Below are 16,254 nucleotides of genomic sequence, written 5' to 3'. Positions count from 1 at the left end.
AAATGCTAAATTAACGGGCCGGATTAGTTCCGGATGCCGGGTCGATAAGGAAAGAAAAATGATAAACGAGACCTCGATCCGTGGTGCACCGATTGACTCTCCCCGATAACCGGTCGATCTTAATCGATGTTGTAATCGTCTTAATCCTTCCTCTTCTCGAATGGTGTAACCTTGATAAAGATAATCCGAAGATCCATCGACTCCAATTCGTTCCTCCTTTATCGGATGATAAGAACGATGTATCTCGGATCTGAGGCAGAGCAGATCTCGATGAGGGAACTCGGGCGTTGGTTTCTGCTTCACGCATTACCTTTTCCCTTGAAAAGCATTTCTGAAATTTTGAAGCATTCGCGGATATGAAATTTTGCCCGTCGATACTTTATCCGTGTATTTTCCTTTCTTTTTGAATTTCGTCGGCGCCCAAAGACCGGGCAAGGTATGGTGCGCGTTTTACTCGACGTTATTCCCCGCCAGGTTATTAACGATTTGCCGAGCTCGTTCCGAACGTCGGCAGAAAGAAACGAGACGTAATGTAAAATTGTCCAGGAAGTACTCAGAGCGATAAGGATTTATGTAAGTAGTGGCAGGTGGAAGTAAATAAATAAGGGATTCGTTTCTCTCTATGGGAACAGTCGGCTCGCGGTCTCGCGCGGGAATCTCGTTGTTTTTCAAACGAGGGATATTGGAAGATGCAACTACGGCAGAAAAATCTGCCTCGCATTTTCGAGACGATTTTATCGCATTTTGCGTCGCTAACGTGATAACTCTATTAATCGGGCAATTTTCCATTACTCACCTCGCGTTATGTCGATCGAACGATAACGCTTATTATTGCATAAATCTTGCTTCCTGTACTCTCGACAGTCGTTGCAATTCTTCCTCGGATGGTAATCGCCCTCCGGGTTAGTTTGATCCTTCCTTAACAAGATTCGTGGATTCCTGCAACGTACATATCGAAGTTCGAGAGGACCGCCATTTTTCTACTCTCGTTGGAATTCCAACGAGTTTCGTTGAAACGGTTTCCGCCGTTTAGGTGGGTTTCCCATGGCGAAGGTGGACGGAAGAAAACCTTTCCCACGTAGCCAGTCGGGCCTGCCCGTGACTTTCAGCCAATTGAGCCGCTCCCCATCCGTTACGAGCGATCGCTCGGTGTCCAATCGGAATGGCGCGTTCACGCGCCGTCGGCTCTCGATATCGATAGTAATCGAACGCGAATCTCGAGCGCTCGCCGGAATTCGAGAAGGGCGGATCTCCGTTCTGCGATTGGCGGGATCCAGCGGATTGCCCAGAGTTCATTGCGGTTCATTGTATTCCATTGTGTTGGTTATGGGATCTACGTAGCTAACCTCTATCTCGTTTTAACCCGTTCTAACCTTTCAGAAAGTGTTAGAACAGTGGATAGTGAAAGGACAAGCTTCGTCGAATCGTGAACGGGGACGGCGGCGCAAAGCAACGAACTATCCGCAGGATTTGCTCTGATTTAATGCGCTCGTTCGACGTCCTGCATGCTGACGGAACTATTTGGTATAGGTTAGGCGACCTGTCCACGGTGTATACGGCTCTTGGTGCTCGGTGACGCTTCGATTGCGTCGAACCGTGAGTCGACCACGATTCTACGCTTCCACCTCTACCTGCGGCGTGCGGCAGGTCGTGGTGGAGGAACTCTAGGAAGGCATGGGAGAGGTAACCGAGGAAGCAAGAGGTGATCGGAGAGGCTAGGAGGGAGCAGAGGTAGGCGCGACGGCATGGTAGGGGACTGGCCGGGTGGAAAAATTAAATGGGGCATTGGGTGAAAGTCCCCATGGCTCGGAGGTCTTATATCGGATCAGTTTGGCTGGAGCGGTGGACGCATGATGTGGACGGTGCGTTCGTTGAGCGAACCGAGCAGTGGATCGGCACCGCGGATGTAACGCGTGCTCCTTGTCCGTACTACTGGGCGTCCTCGTTCCTCGAGAGAGCTATGCTCCCGGCTTCGTAGCGACCGACGGTTTCGCGAGCCTCCAGGGTCTCAGGCTTTATCGATCGAAAACTAAGGTACGCGCCGTGATTGCAGAATGTCGAGCACGGTCTGGACGTGGGGCTTCCTGGTGCTGGCCGCCGGCCTTGCCTCCGCCCTCGAGAATGGACTGGCCAAGACACCTCCCATGGGATGGCTTGCTTGGGAGCGCTTCAGATGCAATACCGACTGCAAGAACGACCCTGACAACTGCATCAGGTTTGTGCTTTCTTTGTTTCGCTCGTTCCTCCGGAACAAATCAAGAATAATAATGTAAATTACATCGACCACTATATCGACGCGGGCCATTGTATTGCGCGTACTCTCGAACGCCTTGACGTCGTCTAATGGGCAGGCAATTATAAAACTCACAACGGGGAATATGTGAAAGTAACGGGGTTGGATGCTGGATATATGAATTACGTCACCGGTCTGGATACAGAGTAAGGCGTACCTTATTCGTTTCCCTTTAATATAATGGCTCGTCCACGTGCGTACGATACTTGGACATATGTATATATACATGGTGTTATATTATTAATCCTTTGTCGGAACATTACCAAGAACAGCCCCTATAGACCGGTTACATAATTACAATTTATTTCAATAAACAACTTAATCGTTCAACCAAGACATCGTGGTTTACGATCCACGGTGCGTTCGAAAATCCCTGAATGACAAAGAGCGGAAGATCGTAATCCACTCAAGAGTGACTTTCTATTTCAGTAAACGACTTGAACATTTTTACCCGACGGCGAACGAAACGTCAAAGCTAATAGTTGGGAATCTCCTCCTCGAGGACGTCGCTTCCTCGTTTGCCCGTGGTCTAAATTTCCGTAAATTTTCCACATAACGCGGTCATTTTAATTACGCGAATCCTAGATGATCAAGGTGTCTGAAATCTTTCATCTGACCCAGCCAAGCTATCTTTAAACGATGATTAACACTTCGCGCCTCGTTGTCGTAAGACCGTGACAGTCGCTTTACAATGCTCCAGGACCTTGCAGAATAGTCCATCCCGCACCGTGCGTTCTCTCCCTCTATTAATATCGCTTCCTGATTGTTATTCCACCAGTATACGCTTATGTAAACCGAGACCTACCGCCGGATCGTAACTCCTTCACCGGCAGAAATGCAGTTTTGTAGGAAAGAAAAAAAAAAGAAACGACGTCCCACAACTCACTCGAGAAACGGCTCTTCCTTCCGATGCCTTTCAAACGTAGCTCCCCCGTGTTGCCCATTTTTTTTTTTCTTGTTTTTCTTCTCTCCTTAATTTTGTTAATTACCTTTCGACGTTCAGGAAGAACAAGGGGGATCGATTAATCCCGAGCCTCGTTCCCACGGAAATAGGGAGTGGACATAGGAATGGGCCGACTCCTCCTGGAACGCGTTATTGGACGTCCCACCGGTTCGGTTACGCAATTTTTCTCCAATACCGATATGATTTCCCCGGCTCGATCGTTACGGGGTTCACGGGGATTCTTGCGTAACGGCCACGTAGAAAGGGAAAAGAAAAATTGAAACTATCGGGAGGCTCGGCCGATGCCCACCTCTCCTCGAATCGGACGAACCGGGTGGTTACACTTCGCCTTTGCAAAACTAGGTATTCCGCCGATCGATTATCATTTGCGGTGGAGTTCTCATATTTTTTTTTTTAATTTAAACAATTTTTTATCTTATACTTCTACGCACCGTTTCTCGGTCAATGAGATATGCCCTGCGCATTCTACTCGTGGACTCGTTTTCCTTGCATTTTTCCTCTGTTTTCTTATCGCCTCCCGGTTGATATACCTCTACGCACTACGGTGCAATGTTACATGCAAATAAGCGGCGGTTAACCCGAGCACCGAGAGCGTGGAAACTTTGAGCCCGTGAATGCGCGCGTAATTAGCGGTTTCAACGACCGCGGGACGGTAATTACGGTAGGACGTTTCGCGCTTTGTACCTCGGTCGGTCGGAAGTATTTACATTACTGTCTACCACGGATCATTTCCATCCCGGGACTAATAAAAAGGAAATCGGGATTGCTTTGTCCGATTTCTCTCTTTTCCTTCGCCTGTTTGTCTTTTTTTTTTCTTTTTTTTTTTCCTCCCGACGAAGACACCTGGAGAGCCATACTCGTTTCGAGTACCTTTTCTGGTCGCGTCGGTCGAGCGGGATTTCTTATTCTGGTTCTCCTCACTCGCTTCACAATTATGCGAACGTTTCCTTTTTCTCGTATTTCTGGATACGAAAGATCACTCGATCCCCTTGAACCGAGGTAATTGAGCGGAGGCAATTAGGAAGGTGCGGATCGAGGGTAATCCGTCGGTATTTTTTTTCGGAGCCTCTTGCTCCGAAATGGTATCGCCAATTTACCCGATATTACGGGTTTAATGTTTTATGCGTTAACCCTTTGAGACGCGAAATTTAAGAAAATTTTTATTAGCGAAGGAATAACATGGTATAGAAACGAGAAGAAATAATAATTCAATTAAGTGTTATGACATCTCCGTCCCACCGTGCATATCCACGCATTGAAAAGGTGGGACACTTTTGATATCATCGCGCCTCGGAGAATTAAAGACCAAGGGATGTTGCGAATTAATAATCGGTACGAGCGATTCACCACGTGGGTGGCCGGTTACGCAAGGGAACCTCCAAGGTGCGACGGGCCCTTTAAAACGGAGCCGGTCCAACCTCGGACCTTCCCGTTCATTTTGCGAGGGGCCCGAGACTCTTACTTTCTTGGTCGCTACCAAATCGAGGACATCGAGTGTCCTTGGGACGGATCGACGGCGAGGGAGAGGACGAGAAAAAGCGGAGACTGCGAATACTCGGCGGAGATCGAGAAAACGTTTCTTTTGCGGCTCTCGAGGGAGCGGACGACGTTGCGCCGAATTTTTTTTTCCCGCAATCCTGACATGTACTTTGCAAAATGATGCCGACCTTCCCTTCAGCTTTCAGAGGTGTATTTTATTCCGCCGTTAATTTTCGGTTAAACTGATATTTGGCTTCGATTCGGTTTTCAGCGACCGACTCTTCCGGACGATGGCGGACATCGTCGTCGCGGAGGGTTACGCGGACGTCGGGTACGAGTACATTAACGTGGACGATTGCTGGCTGGAGAAGGACCGAAGCTTCGACGGGAAACTCGTGCCGGACAGACAGCGATTTCCATACGGCATAAAAAGCCTGGCCAATTACGTACGGTTTTCCCTCTTACTTTTTTATTATGTTTTATTTATTTATTTTTATTTTAATTGTTACCACCGCCCATCGAAATTTACTGGCTGAGTCTTGACGTTCCTTTCGTGATTTCAGGTCCATTCGAAGGGTCTGAAATTCGGCATCTACGAGGACTTTGGCAACTACACGTGCGCAGGATATCCGGGGGTCCTGGGATATTTGCAGACCGACGCTTTGACTTTCGCCTCCTGGGACGTCGACTACGTCAAGCTCGACGGATGTTATTCACACCCCACGGAAATGGACAGAGGTACTCGTAGAGGGATTTCCCGCAATCCTACGATTACACACATTTATATACAACGGTGATAACACATTTAACCCTTTGCGATCTTAGCCGCCACAGTGGCGGGATTCGCAAGTCGTCGTAGAAGTCGGTGCCGCCACCCTGGCGGCATGTCATTACTCCCCTCAAATGGTGGAGGAAATTATTTTTTGGGGCCATGGAGGGATGTGCGTCATGTGATAAATTTCCTCCTACTAGCTGGTACTCCCATCGGAGAAATTTCCCGATCGCAAAGGGTTAAGCGGGTGGAAGATAGGGAAAGCGGAGGAACTCGGTGACCTTCGTGGATACACGCACGTCCACGCGATACGAATCTCCGTAGAGTTGTAGATTCTCTTTGATTAAAGCGTTTTCACGCGGAGGGCTCTTTCCGCGAAGGAAATACCTCGGAATGCTCATTGTCCCAAGGTGGAGACCGATTACGGAGGTGGTAGGTGGAGGCGTGGGTCGGTTACACGGGAGTCCGGGTACTCGGTGGTTAATTGTTCCTGGCCGTCGAGCGGCGCAACCGGTTACTATCGTTTTCCGTCGACATTCCCACGATCGAACTGCTAGGGCGTGTTACTATCGGTTCCTTTGGATTCCCAAAGCCCGTTCGATGAAGGCGTTCCTGGCGCGGGTGTAGGCCTGATAACACCTTAGATTACCTCGTGCACGGAGGAGCGACTTGTTAATTGACTTTTGCAACCTCTGTTACAGGGTATCCGGAATTCGGCTTCCACCTAAATCAAACCGGCAGACCCATGATATATTCTTGCAGTTGGCCGGTCTATCAGATTTACGCTGGGATGCAGGTTGGTGTAGAGATAATATCATCTCCTGGTTGGTTAGAAAGAGCAGAGACGCTGTGGCATTTTTAAGTCCTGGGAAACATCGGAAGTGGATACGCCGGGCGATTTTTCGTTCGAGGGCCTTCTTGCTCTCGACACCCAGGAGGCCGCTCGGAGGCCGCGATTGTTTTCCTGGAACGAGGATCCGCTACTCGAACTCATCAACGTGGAAAATGGCTATTATAAACGAGTGGGTGACATTGGATCCACTCACTTGATGGAAAGTTAGAAAGTCCCGATCTCGTGCAGCGCGACGCCTCGGTGTTCCTGCTCTTAGCCGAGTCGTTTCGCGGAAGGCGATTCAAGGCGCGAGGGTTTCCCCCCCTCGAACTCCTACCGCTTTTACGACTGGTACATGTACATTCGCGCAATACCGATCGGTACCCTAAGGTGACGATACTTTCCCCTTTCAGCCGAACTTCACGGCGATAATCGAGCACTGCAACCTTTGGAGGAACTTCGACGACATCCAAGACTCCTGGAGCAGCTTGGAGAGCATCATCGATTACTACGGGCACAATCAGGACGCGATTGTCCCTAACGCCGGTCCGGGACACTGGAACGACCCGGACATGTTGATCATCGGTAACTTTGGTTTAAGCTACGAACAGAGCAAGACGCAAATGGCCCTGTGGGCTATCCTGGCCGCGCCTCTCCTGATGTCCGTCGATCTCCGCACGATCAGGCCCGAGTACAAAGCCATTCTGCAGAACAAGAAGATAATTGCTGTGGACCAAGATCCTCTTGGTATCCAGGGCAGACGGATCTATAAGGTGCACGATTCGCCGAGCAATGCCTAGCGCCAATCGTTATTCCTTTGTTACGAGTCTCTTAAAGTATTTGTACGTGCGTTTACATTTTTTTCTTTTTTTTTTCTACAGCACAAAGGGATCGAAATATGGGCACGACCTATAACACCGGTGTACCAGAACTACTACTCGTACGCGATTGCGTTCGTTAACAGGAGAACGGACGGTACTCCTTCGGACGTCTCGGTGACGCTTAAGGAGCTGGGTCTGCAGTACCCCTGCGGCTACCGAGTAGAAGTAATTCTTCATTTTTTCTTAATATTTCTAACGTTAATTAAATAACACGCCGAGTCGATAATTGTCACGTTTCCCCCCTAGGACTTGTACGAGGAGGTCGACTACGGCATCCTGACGCCGCAAACGAAGATCAAAGTCAAGGTTAACCCCTCGGGGGTGGTGATCTTGAGGTGCGACCTCCAGCTGGACGATCTCTTCTCGAATCAGTGTGCTCCATTTTCCGCGATTAATCAGGTGTTCAAAGTTAGGCAGAACACGTTTAAGTAGGAACCAAGTGAGTGACTAGAGATAGATAGATTTAATATTTTTTCTTTTTTTTTTTTTTAATTTTCTATAATTGTAATACATACGTACCAACGTTACCATAAATTCGCTAAGGCTGTAAAGAAATAAATCGTACCGTTTTACGATAAGCGGCGGAAGAGAAGGAAGAAAATGAAAATAAAATAAAATAAAGCCTGCGGAACCTGGAACGGTTCCAATCGGGCAGTCCAGAGAAACAGCTGAGCGTACTTAAATCGGTCCTCGACCCGGGGGAGCGTCATCCTGACTGGCCACTTCGACGAGCTCGAGGTCTTCGCGCTTTAAATGTTGCGCCCAAATATTTTCTATCGAGGTCGAAATGACCGTGAAGGATTCTTTTATTTTTTTTTTTATTTCTTTTCCGTTAGAGGCCGCACCACGGAATTACCATTCGGTGTTCCTGGTAGGGGTTAAGACGTTCGGAAGGTCGTACGTCTCGTCGATATCTAGGCTTCCACGGTCGATGGGAATCGAGAGGTAAGAGGCACATCGCAAAGAGAGGGTAAATACGTATTCCGAGTTCCTTGAGAGGAGCTCGTTTCCGAGCACCTTCGATCCAAGGGAAGCTTCCCACGTATCGGTCCCTTGAACGATGGACCGCTCTTTGTAGGATTCTTTATTGGACCCGGTCGAGTCGCCCCGGAAGATTGGCATCGCTCGAGGGCCCTACTAAGAAGAGGTCGGGAGGCACCGGGTACGCGTCCTTAAAGGGAACGGGAAGTTTTGATCGAGGCCAGGATGTCCTTTCCGAGGGCGTGACGCGTATCGATAGGGACGTCCGGGCGCCGGAGGAGGAGGACGACAGAGAGAGGGAGCGGAGTGCAAGGCTTAGGATAGGACGCAGCTCGCAGGAGCAGTAATATCGACCGAATCGAGGCCGGGGTCGAGGGGGTGCTGCCAAGGCGTCAGCTCCCATAAGCGGACTGGCTGGCTGGCCGGGCGGGAGAGTCGCTCCGTCCTCTCTTCTTCGGGAGGAACGCGCGGTACCAAGAGGACTCGACCAGGAACCTCCTCTAAGCCGGAAGAGACGACCCGTCCAAGTGTCCGAGGTCCGAGGAGGTCCTTTGCGAGGATCCAGGACCAAGGCGGGATGGCATCCCCTCGGCGCGGGCTCCCAGGAGAGTCTTCGGGGTCCTCGGGAACGTCCGGTCGCAAGGTGTCCTAGGACCGGGAGGAGTCACTCGGTGGTGCACGCTGAAGATACTCGAGGGACCGGCCCTTTCGACCTCACCTTCGATGGAGAACGTAAGACCGGACGGTGGATCCATGACGATTCCCGGGGTCGATCGAGGCATCTCGGGAATCGCTAGGAGGAGAAGAGGACACTGAAGAGGCGGCGCGGATCCGAGGAAAGGATGGAGGACTCTTCACCGCAGATGCGGCCTTACCTGGGCTGTTGGGACGTAAGTCGCGGGACGGAAAGGAGACGGAAAGAAAGAGGGGAAATCGAGCGAGGCGGTCTTCTCTGTCGTGCAGAACGAGGACAAGTACTCGGTGGCGAACAGCCAGGCGCCTCTCCAGGGGACCGAGGACGAGCACCCCGAAAGAGGGACCTGGACGGGGAGGTTCGATTTCCTGCTGTCCCTGTTGGGGTACAGCGTCGGCCTCGGAAACGTCTGGAGGTTCCCCTACCTCTGCTACTCGAACGGGGGAGGTGCCTTCCTGATTCCGTTTACCGTGATGCTCGTCATCGCCGGACTGCCCCTCATGTTCATGGAGCTATCCCTCGGTAACGGACTCTCGTCGAATGTGGCCGATAGCTTTGCGCTTCTTCTAACTACTCGTCCTTTTTCCTTGCAACGACCTCGACCTCGGACCGGAATTTCGGTTTCCTGGCGAGCGCAGGTCAGTACGCGAGCCTGGGACCGGTGGCGGCCTACAAGCGGTTCTGCCCCCTTCTTCGCGGTCTGGGCTACGGCATGGTCCTCGTCAGCTCCGTCGTGATGCTCTACTACAACCTCGTCATCGCCTGGACCTTGTACTACATGTTCGCCTCGGTCGCCGGTGAGGACGGGCAATTCTCCAATCCGTTCGCGAAACTGCGACGCGACCTTGGCCGCTCGCCGTTGACGTCCTCGACTCGTTCCAGGTGGAGGCGCGCTGCCTTGGAGGAACTGCGACCCTTCCTGGAGCACCGTCGACTGCTACACCCCCGAGGCGGCGGAGCGGTGCCAGGAGAGGAACGCCTCCTTCTACAAGGGCAAGTGCCTCAACGACAGCCAGATGACGGCGATCGGCCTGACGATCGAGAACGTGACCGCCGCCGTCCGGAGGCCGCCCGCGGAGGAGTACTTCAAGTACGTTTAAGATCGCCAGATCGCCCACCGGAGCTCGTCCGATCGTTCGATCCGTTCCCGCAGCAACCACGTCCTGGGCCTGAGCGCCGGCATCGAGGAGACCGGGGCCGTTCGTCCCCCTCTGGCGTTCTGCCTGTTCCTGGCCTGGGTCATCGTCTTCCTGTGCCTGAGCAAAGGGGTGCAGAGCTCCGGGAAAGTCGTCTACTTCACGGCCCTCTTCCCCTACGTCGTGCTGGTGAGGGACTCGGGGCGAAGGGAGGAGGTCGTCCGCTAAAACGCTTTTTCTCGTAGATAGCGCTCTTCGTCCGAGGTATTCTTCTACCGGGGGCCGAGGAGGGGATCCTCTTTTACTTGACCCCGGACTGGAGGAGACTGACCTCCGCCAAGGTCTGGGGCGACGCGGCCGTGCAGATCTTCTTCGCCCTCAGCCCGGCCTGGGGGGGTCTCATCACGCTCAGCTCCTACAACAGGTTCACCAACGACTGCTACAAGGACTCGCTCATCGTGGCCGTGAGCAACATCGGGACGTCCTTCTTCGCCGGACTGGTCATCTTCTCGGTGATCGGGTTCCTGGCGCACGAGCTGAAGGTCCCCGTGGCCTCCGTCGTGGACCAGGGCGCGGGGCTGGCTTTCATCGTTTACCCGGAGGTAACGGAAATCGTTTGACCCCTCGACGCCCGTCTTTGGACTGACCTCTCGCACCTTCCGCGAGTTCAGGTCGTCTCCAGGTTGCCGGTCGCCCCGGTGTGGTCGTTGCTGTTCTTCGTCATGCTCCTGACTCTGGGCCTGGACTCGCAGTTCGCTCTGATGGAGACCGTGACCACGGCGATCCTCGACGGAGCCCCTTCTCTGAGGAACTACAAGTCCTGGGTCGTCCTGGCAGCCGCGGTCTTGGGCTACGCCGGCGGCATCGTGTTCACCACGAACGTACGTCGCCGCTGTCCAAGTGTCCCATCCCCTTTTGCCGACAACTCGGTTCTCTTCCAGGCCGGGATGTACTGGCTCCAGCTGATGGACAAGTACGCCGCCAACTGGTCGGTCCTGCTGATCGCCATAAGCGAGTGCATCCTGGTCGCCTGGGTCTACGGAGCCGACAGGTTCCTGGACAACGTCCAACAGATGATAGGACCTCGGGGCCGAGTCTGGAGGTTCTTCTGGACGTGGATGTGGAAGGTGGTCACCCCGGCCGCGCTCTTCTTCATACTCTTCTTCAACTGGGTGGAGTACGAGCCCCTCGAGTACGGCGCTTACGTCTATCCGAAGTGGGCCGACGCGGTCGGGTGGCTCGTGGGCTTGTTGCCCGTCCTCGTCATCGTCGGCGTCGCTCTGGTGAGTCCATTGTCCTGTCGCCCTAAGCCTTTCTAAACGTTCAAGGTACTCGTTCAGTTTCAGTTGAGGAGTCGTCGGAGGCGACCCGCCTACGACGAGGACGAAGAGGACGAGGACGACCTCGAGCTGCCAGGAAGGGGAAAGAGCAAAGGCGCAGGAGGGAACGGTTCCGTTTGGAGTCGAGCGCGCGCGCTCCTTCGGCCGACCTCGAGTTGGGGTCCCGCCACCCGGAGCCCCTCGAGGACCCTGGCGCGGACTCCGTCGCTCGGTAACCTCGCCTCCTTTTAACGATTTCGATTCCGTCGGTTCTCTTTTCCTGGCGGCCTCTCGAGCGAGTCTAACTCCTTCCGAATCCTTCAAAGGTCAACCCGGAGGGTACGACTCCGTGCGGGACACCATCGTCCTGGTGAAGCCCCTGATGGTGCTGCCCTGTGGAAACGCAGGAACCGCCACCGGTAAACTGCCGGGGCCCTCGATCCTGAAGAACTCCAGCAAAACGGATCTCGTGACCTCTCAGCAGGTCTGACCCGACGCGCACGTCGTTCCCGAAACGGCGAGTCCTGGGGCGAGTCGGAGACCGCTGATATCCTCCAGCCTGGTCGTTGCTCGTTGAGAGATTATTTTTTCAATGTTACCGCGAGTAGTTGCCGCTCGTTTTCTTAACCCGTCGTTACCGAGGTGGTCCCGAAGAAGACCTACGGGAGCTCCTACAAGAATTCCCCCAGGTCTTCCGGTGGGAATGATTGGAAATTAGTCCTCTCGAGTTAGAGGTTCGGGTACGACCGAGACCTTCGCCCCGGGAGGTCGCGGTAATAAGCGTCAGGACTCCTCGGACGAGGCTCGAGCTCGTTTGGTCGAGCTCGTCGGGGAAGGGACCTCGTGTATGCCGGATCTCCTCCCATCGCGGCGCGATGAATGACGGCGTTGCGCAAACCCATGGGAGATTTATGCCCGAATCTCGCGATAACGGAACAGCGCTCCCTGTTCTTCGGACGTGGTCCCGGAGCGAGAAGAGCGACCGGCCGTTAAGATAGAGCCGCAACATCGGTGCGTTAAGAAAAACGAGCGAAAGGAAGAAAAAAAAGAAGAAGAAGAAGAGCAGAGGTCGCGGCCTCGCTTGCCACCGCCTCGCCGGCGGTCCCTTCCTCGAGGAAACGTGCCCCTCGTCGCGGAGGTCCACGGCTCGTTCCCTACCTCGAAATCCCCGCTCCGCGGAAATTTAGCTCTAGTCGAGCCAAGACACGTTCCTGTATTCGCGCCGTTTCCAGGACGTGCCCGGCCACGAGGAGGAGCTCGGAGAAAAGGCCCAGTCCTTTTCTGCCGGTCCTCCAGGTCGGAGCGTCTACGGATAGCGGCGAGCGTTTTCGGTGTGGTCGGTTAAACGATGTTAAATTAAGTAAGCGTCGCGGGATCTCTTAGAGCCAGGCCAGGTCGTCCAGAAGGTGTCCCGCCACTTGGCTCGGCGAGGTCGTCGAACGAAACGAAACTCCCGCGTAATCCTTACACGGGGACAGTCCGTCCGAGAGGGCGGCCGGAGGAGTTCGGGATCGAACACCCCTACGGGACGGTCAATATCGTAAACGACGTAGAGTACGTATTTTCTACGGGATGCGTCGTTTGTAAAGTGTTACTAGGTGTATCGTATATTTAGATATGCATATATGTTTACAAGAGCCTAGAGAGGTATAGTTTGTTACGTGGATGTTACCTACGAGGAGGGTGTCGGGAACGCGCCCACGTTCCCGGGCGTAAGCGCGCGACTAGGTTCCGGGGTCGATTCCTGGACCCGTTCGGGAACGGTCCCAGGGATATCGGGGAATCCGTGTCCAGTTGCCTCGTTCGATCGTTTCTTTTCTTTTCTTTTTTTTTTCTTTTTGCCTAGCGACCGTCGATGGAGCGTTTCGTTGCCTCCCGGCGTTTTCCCATCGCGGCTCGTTTCCCGATTTCGACGCCGTCCCGGAGGCGTCGGTACTTCGAAGCACCGGGAACCTTACCCTTAGAAGGTTCCTGGTTCCGCGGCGGATCGTCGTCGGAGGAAAGGGAGGGACTATCTCGGGGAACGAGTCGATCCCAATCTTCGTTAGAGCTCAGGACGCACCGTGTCCTTGGGCGTCGGTTCTGTCGGCATCGACCTCGTCCTTACGGTTCTGTGATAAGCTTTAGCGAGATATCCCCGAGATATATCGGAATCCGGAGCGTTCCGTCCACGTCCGCGGTGTTTGCGAGGCAACGCGCCGGAAGGGCTCTCCGGGTTGTCGGCCGATCGGTTAATGTCCTCCGGGGGAGCGAAGAGGACGGGACGTAGAGAGAAGAGTACAAAATAACGCGTCCTAGGGAATATCGAGCGTCTTCGACGTCTCGAGGACCTATCGAGAGACGAGGTGCGCGCCGAACGGTATACAATCATCACACAATAAGGCGGAGAGGAGTTACGGCTAAATATATAAAGATGATATATATATATATATACATACATGTATACAAAATTATCTATAAAAATTGTATATGTATTCACGTCGTTGCGCAACGTTAAGCGGAGGCGAATTAGGCGCGCGCACGAGGGAGAAGACAAAGCAGTCGTTGCGAGAGTGCCGGGAATTAATTTGCACGCGAGTACGTGCGAATATCTAGGTACCTAGCGATGTACGGAGTGAAGGAATGCAGCCGCACGCGGGAGCGCAACCGCGGACGGCCGCAGCGGAATACGTTAGAGGAGGATCCCCGAGAGGGGGAGTCGCGTATCTGCGTCGTTTCGTCCGAAACTATGTACACCCCGTGTTCGTCGCGTATATACGCGGATATACATACGTGTTTGACGTATACGTGTAGGAGCGTGTATCGTTAATAAAGTGTTGATACGTGGTTGACGATACGTCATCGAGCACATGTCGACGCGGAACCGCGAGAACGTCCCGAGGGGGTCCTTGCTCGGCCCGACCGCTACGTCATCTCCGTCGTCTTCGTTCCTCTTTCCGATGCAGGTCGGACCGCCGACCGCCGCCGAATCCCTCTCCTCCTTCCGAGGATCGTCACGTCCTCGCCACCCTGGTGGACCGGCGCCAGAGGAGCCTGCTCCTGGAGGCCGCGCCGAGGACGGGCTTCGCCAGGAGGAAGATCAAGGCGAGGACGAAGGAGGCGAAGACCAGATCCCGACCTACCTCGGACCCTGGCCACCAGCGTAGGTAAATCCCGTTGATGGTGGCCGCCAACAGGAGGATCGTCGCCGCGATCCCCAGGATCCCGTGGATCACCTTCAGCAGGACGGGGCTTACCCGAGGGTAGAGCCAGTTGGCGTTCTGAGTGGGGATGCCGGAGATCGCCACCAGGACCCCCACGACGACCGCGCTCAGCCCCAGCTGGCCGTGGGTCGTCATAAAGTGGTCCTTGTTGTACCAGCTTTTGTTAACCACTATCACCGCGAAGCCGGCGATCGTCAACCCGAGTCCCAGGGTGTGCAGCACCCAGTGGAGGGTCACCCTGCCGCGCCTGGAGAGTCTCTGGTTCAAGTAGGCCTCCCCGGAGATGCCGAAGACCGCCTCCGTCATCAGCAGACACACCTGGACGGGGGAGAAAAGTCCCTTTAGACGACGCCCCCACTTCCATCCCTCGGGACCCCGTGACCCCCGGTTGACCCGCGGAAATCCCGATCCCGGTCGAATCGCCGATACGTTCCCGATACTCCCAACACCGACCGCAACTTTTTGCGCAATCCCCTCCTCGTTGGAGCGTTTCACCGTTGCCCAATCGACCGATCGTAAACGAATACCCATCGAACCCGCCATCCCGCCGCCATTTTGGTTCACGCGTTCTCCGGGCTGGAGAACGGACTCACCCCGACCGTCGTGCAGATGGGGTGCCAGGAGAAGAAGCTGTACTTGATGGCCGAGAGGACGACCACGTAGATCACCGGCCAGACCAGCAGGACGTGCGTCAGGGCGGAGACCGAGAGCACCAGGAGGGACGGCGCCGCCTTGACGGCGGCATTGTCGTCCTTCATCTCGTCGAGCGGTCCCTTCCGGCCTCTTTCGAGCTTCTGCCGGGGAACACCTTAGCCTGGAATCATTTATGTAACTACCAGGCGAAGGATGGCCGGCGAGTGACTCATTAATAATTATGCGCTCCTCGGCCTCGGCGCCTCCTCGGTCCTCGGGAAAGCGACGAGGCGTCGTTCCTTCGCCCCCGAAGGAACGACGCCTTCGTCGCTCCCGTGACCTCTCGTCGTTGCCTCGGATTTCCCGCGACGCCTCCAACGTTTGCGGATCCGACGCCCGACGGACGAGCTGTACAAACACCCGGGGAAGACGCCAACACCCGACCGCCGAGAGTGGGGATCCGACGAGCGCTCCACGAGGCTTTATTCCGGAAAATCGAGGATCGTCGCGGTGTCGTTGCGTCCGTGCCGAACGAGTCTCCTAGAACGGTTCTCGTATTTGCTGCTCGCGGGGAAGAGGAGGAACTTTGGCCACCGAGAGGTCGACCCCGAGCACGGCATTGCGCAACGGAGGAAGATCGATAAAACCTCTTACGCCGCTTTCCTGCTTCCTCGTTCGAGCGGACGGTCTCCGCGAGGTCGACCCGAGAGGAGCGATCTTCGGGAATGATCGAGGTCACCGTTGTAAATGCGATTTTTAGGATTTTCAGCGAAGAAAGGAGACCACGGAAACGGTCGATCGGCCCGGGTCGTCCCTCGCGGTTTCCGGTCCGAGGTGGGCCTCTAGGTCTCGAGGAGCGACGCGAAGGGAAATAGTCAACGTCGATTACCGGTCGTCTCCCTTCGAGTCGGGATCGGTGAGGTCGGCGAGGTCGGTCGAGGTTCCCGATTCCGAGCTGGACCGTCCGGAGCGCGACTCGCGACTGAGCCCGGTGCCGGCGCGTTTATCGTGGCCTCCGTGCCGATAATCGGACGCTCCCACTCCGCGTTCTCCGGCGCCTCCACTCG

General features: G+C 54.4%; 3 protein-coding genes across 6 annotated transcripts; 2 read left to right on the top strand and 1 right to left on the bottom strand.

Annotated features, from left to right (window-relative positions):
* The first annotated feature begins 1,306 nt into the window (after positions 1 to 1,306).
* LOC105699563 (alpha-N-acetylgalactosaminidase) lies at positions 1,307 to 7,886 on the top strand. 3 transcript variants are annotated; one of them, XM_012424680.1, is made up of 8 exons: positions 1,307 to 1,530; positions 2,054 to 2,215; positions 5,008 to 5,182; positions 5,300 to 5,474; positions 6,210 to 6,304; positions 6,754 to 7,113; positions 7,222 to 7,386; positions 7,468 to 7,886. In XM_012424680.1, exons 1-8 carry the CDS (start codon positions 1,484 to 1,486, stop codon positions 7,651 to 7,653), a joined length of 1,365 nt encoding a protein of 454 aa, XP_012280103.1. In that variant the 5' UTR covers positions 1,307 to 1,483; the 3' UTR covers positions 7,654 to 7,886. The 3 variants fall into 3 exon arrangements, with proteins under 3 accessions (XP_012280103.1, XP_012280105.1, XP_012280104.1); XM_012424682.1 differs by having other exon boundaries at positions 1,307 to 1,596; positions 7,468 to 7,653; XM_012424681.1 differs by having other exon boundaries at positions 1,307 to 1,731; positions 7,468 to 7,653.
* A 1,158-nt stretch (positions 7,887 to 9,044) lies between these two features.
* LOC105699323 (sodium- and chloride-dependent glycine transporter 1) lies at positions 9,045 to 11,960 on the top strand. The gene is made up of 10 exons (XM_012424195.1): positions 9,045 to 9,092; positions 9,166 to 9,418; positions 9,535 to 9,693; positions 9,779 to 9,986; positions 10,050 to 10,221; positions 10,278 to 10,634; positions 10,704 to 10,913; positions 10,974 to 11,315; positions 11,373 to 11,583; positions 11,678 to 11,960. The coding sequence occupies exons 1-10, from the start codon at positions 9,045 to 9,047 to the stop codon at positions 11,839 to 11,841; spliced, it is 2,124 nt and encodes a 707-aa protein (XP_012279618.1). The 3' UTR covers positions 11,842 to 11,960.
* Positions 11,961 to 13,738: 1,778 nt separating this feature from the next.
* On the bottom strand, positions 13,739 to 16,162 carry LOC105699571 (cytochrome b561 domain-containing protein 2). 2 transcript variants are annotated; one of them, XM_012424700.1, is made up of 3 exons: positions 16,077 to 16,162; positions 15,148 to 15,368; positions 13,739 to 14,872 (listed from the first exon to the last, which is right to left on the bottom strand). In XM_012424700.1, exons 2-3 carry the CDS (start codon positions 15,310 to 15,312, stop codon positions 14,345 to 14,347), a joined length of 693 nt encoding a protein of 230 aa, XP_012280123.1. In that variant the 5' UTR covers positions 15,313 to 15,368; positions 16,077 to 16,162; the 3' UTR covers positions 13,739 to 14,344. The 2 variants fall into 2 exon arrangements, with proteins under 2 accessions (XP_012280123.1, XP_012280124.1); XM_012424701.1 differs by having other exon boundaries at positions 15,148 to 15,386; positions 16,077 to 16,157.
* Between the last annotated feature and the right edge of the window lie 92 nt (positions 16,163 to 16,254).

The sequence above is a fragment of the Orussus abietinus genome, unplaced genomic scaffold, assembly GCF_000612105.2.
Source record: "Orussus abietinus isolate OABI.00-Male unplaced genomic scaffold, Oabi_2.0 scaffold8, whole genome shotgun sequence".
Taxonomy (NCBI): domain Eukaryota; kingdom Metazoa; phylum Arthropoda; class Insecta; order Hymenoptera; family Orussidae; genus Orussus; species Orussus abietinus.
The sequence above is the reverse complement of the archived record's forward strand: the minus strand, read 5'-3'. Positions and strand labels throughout refer to the sequence as shown.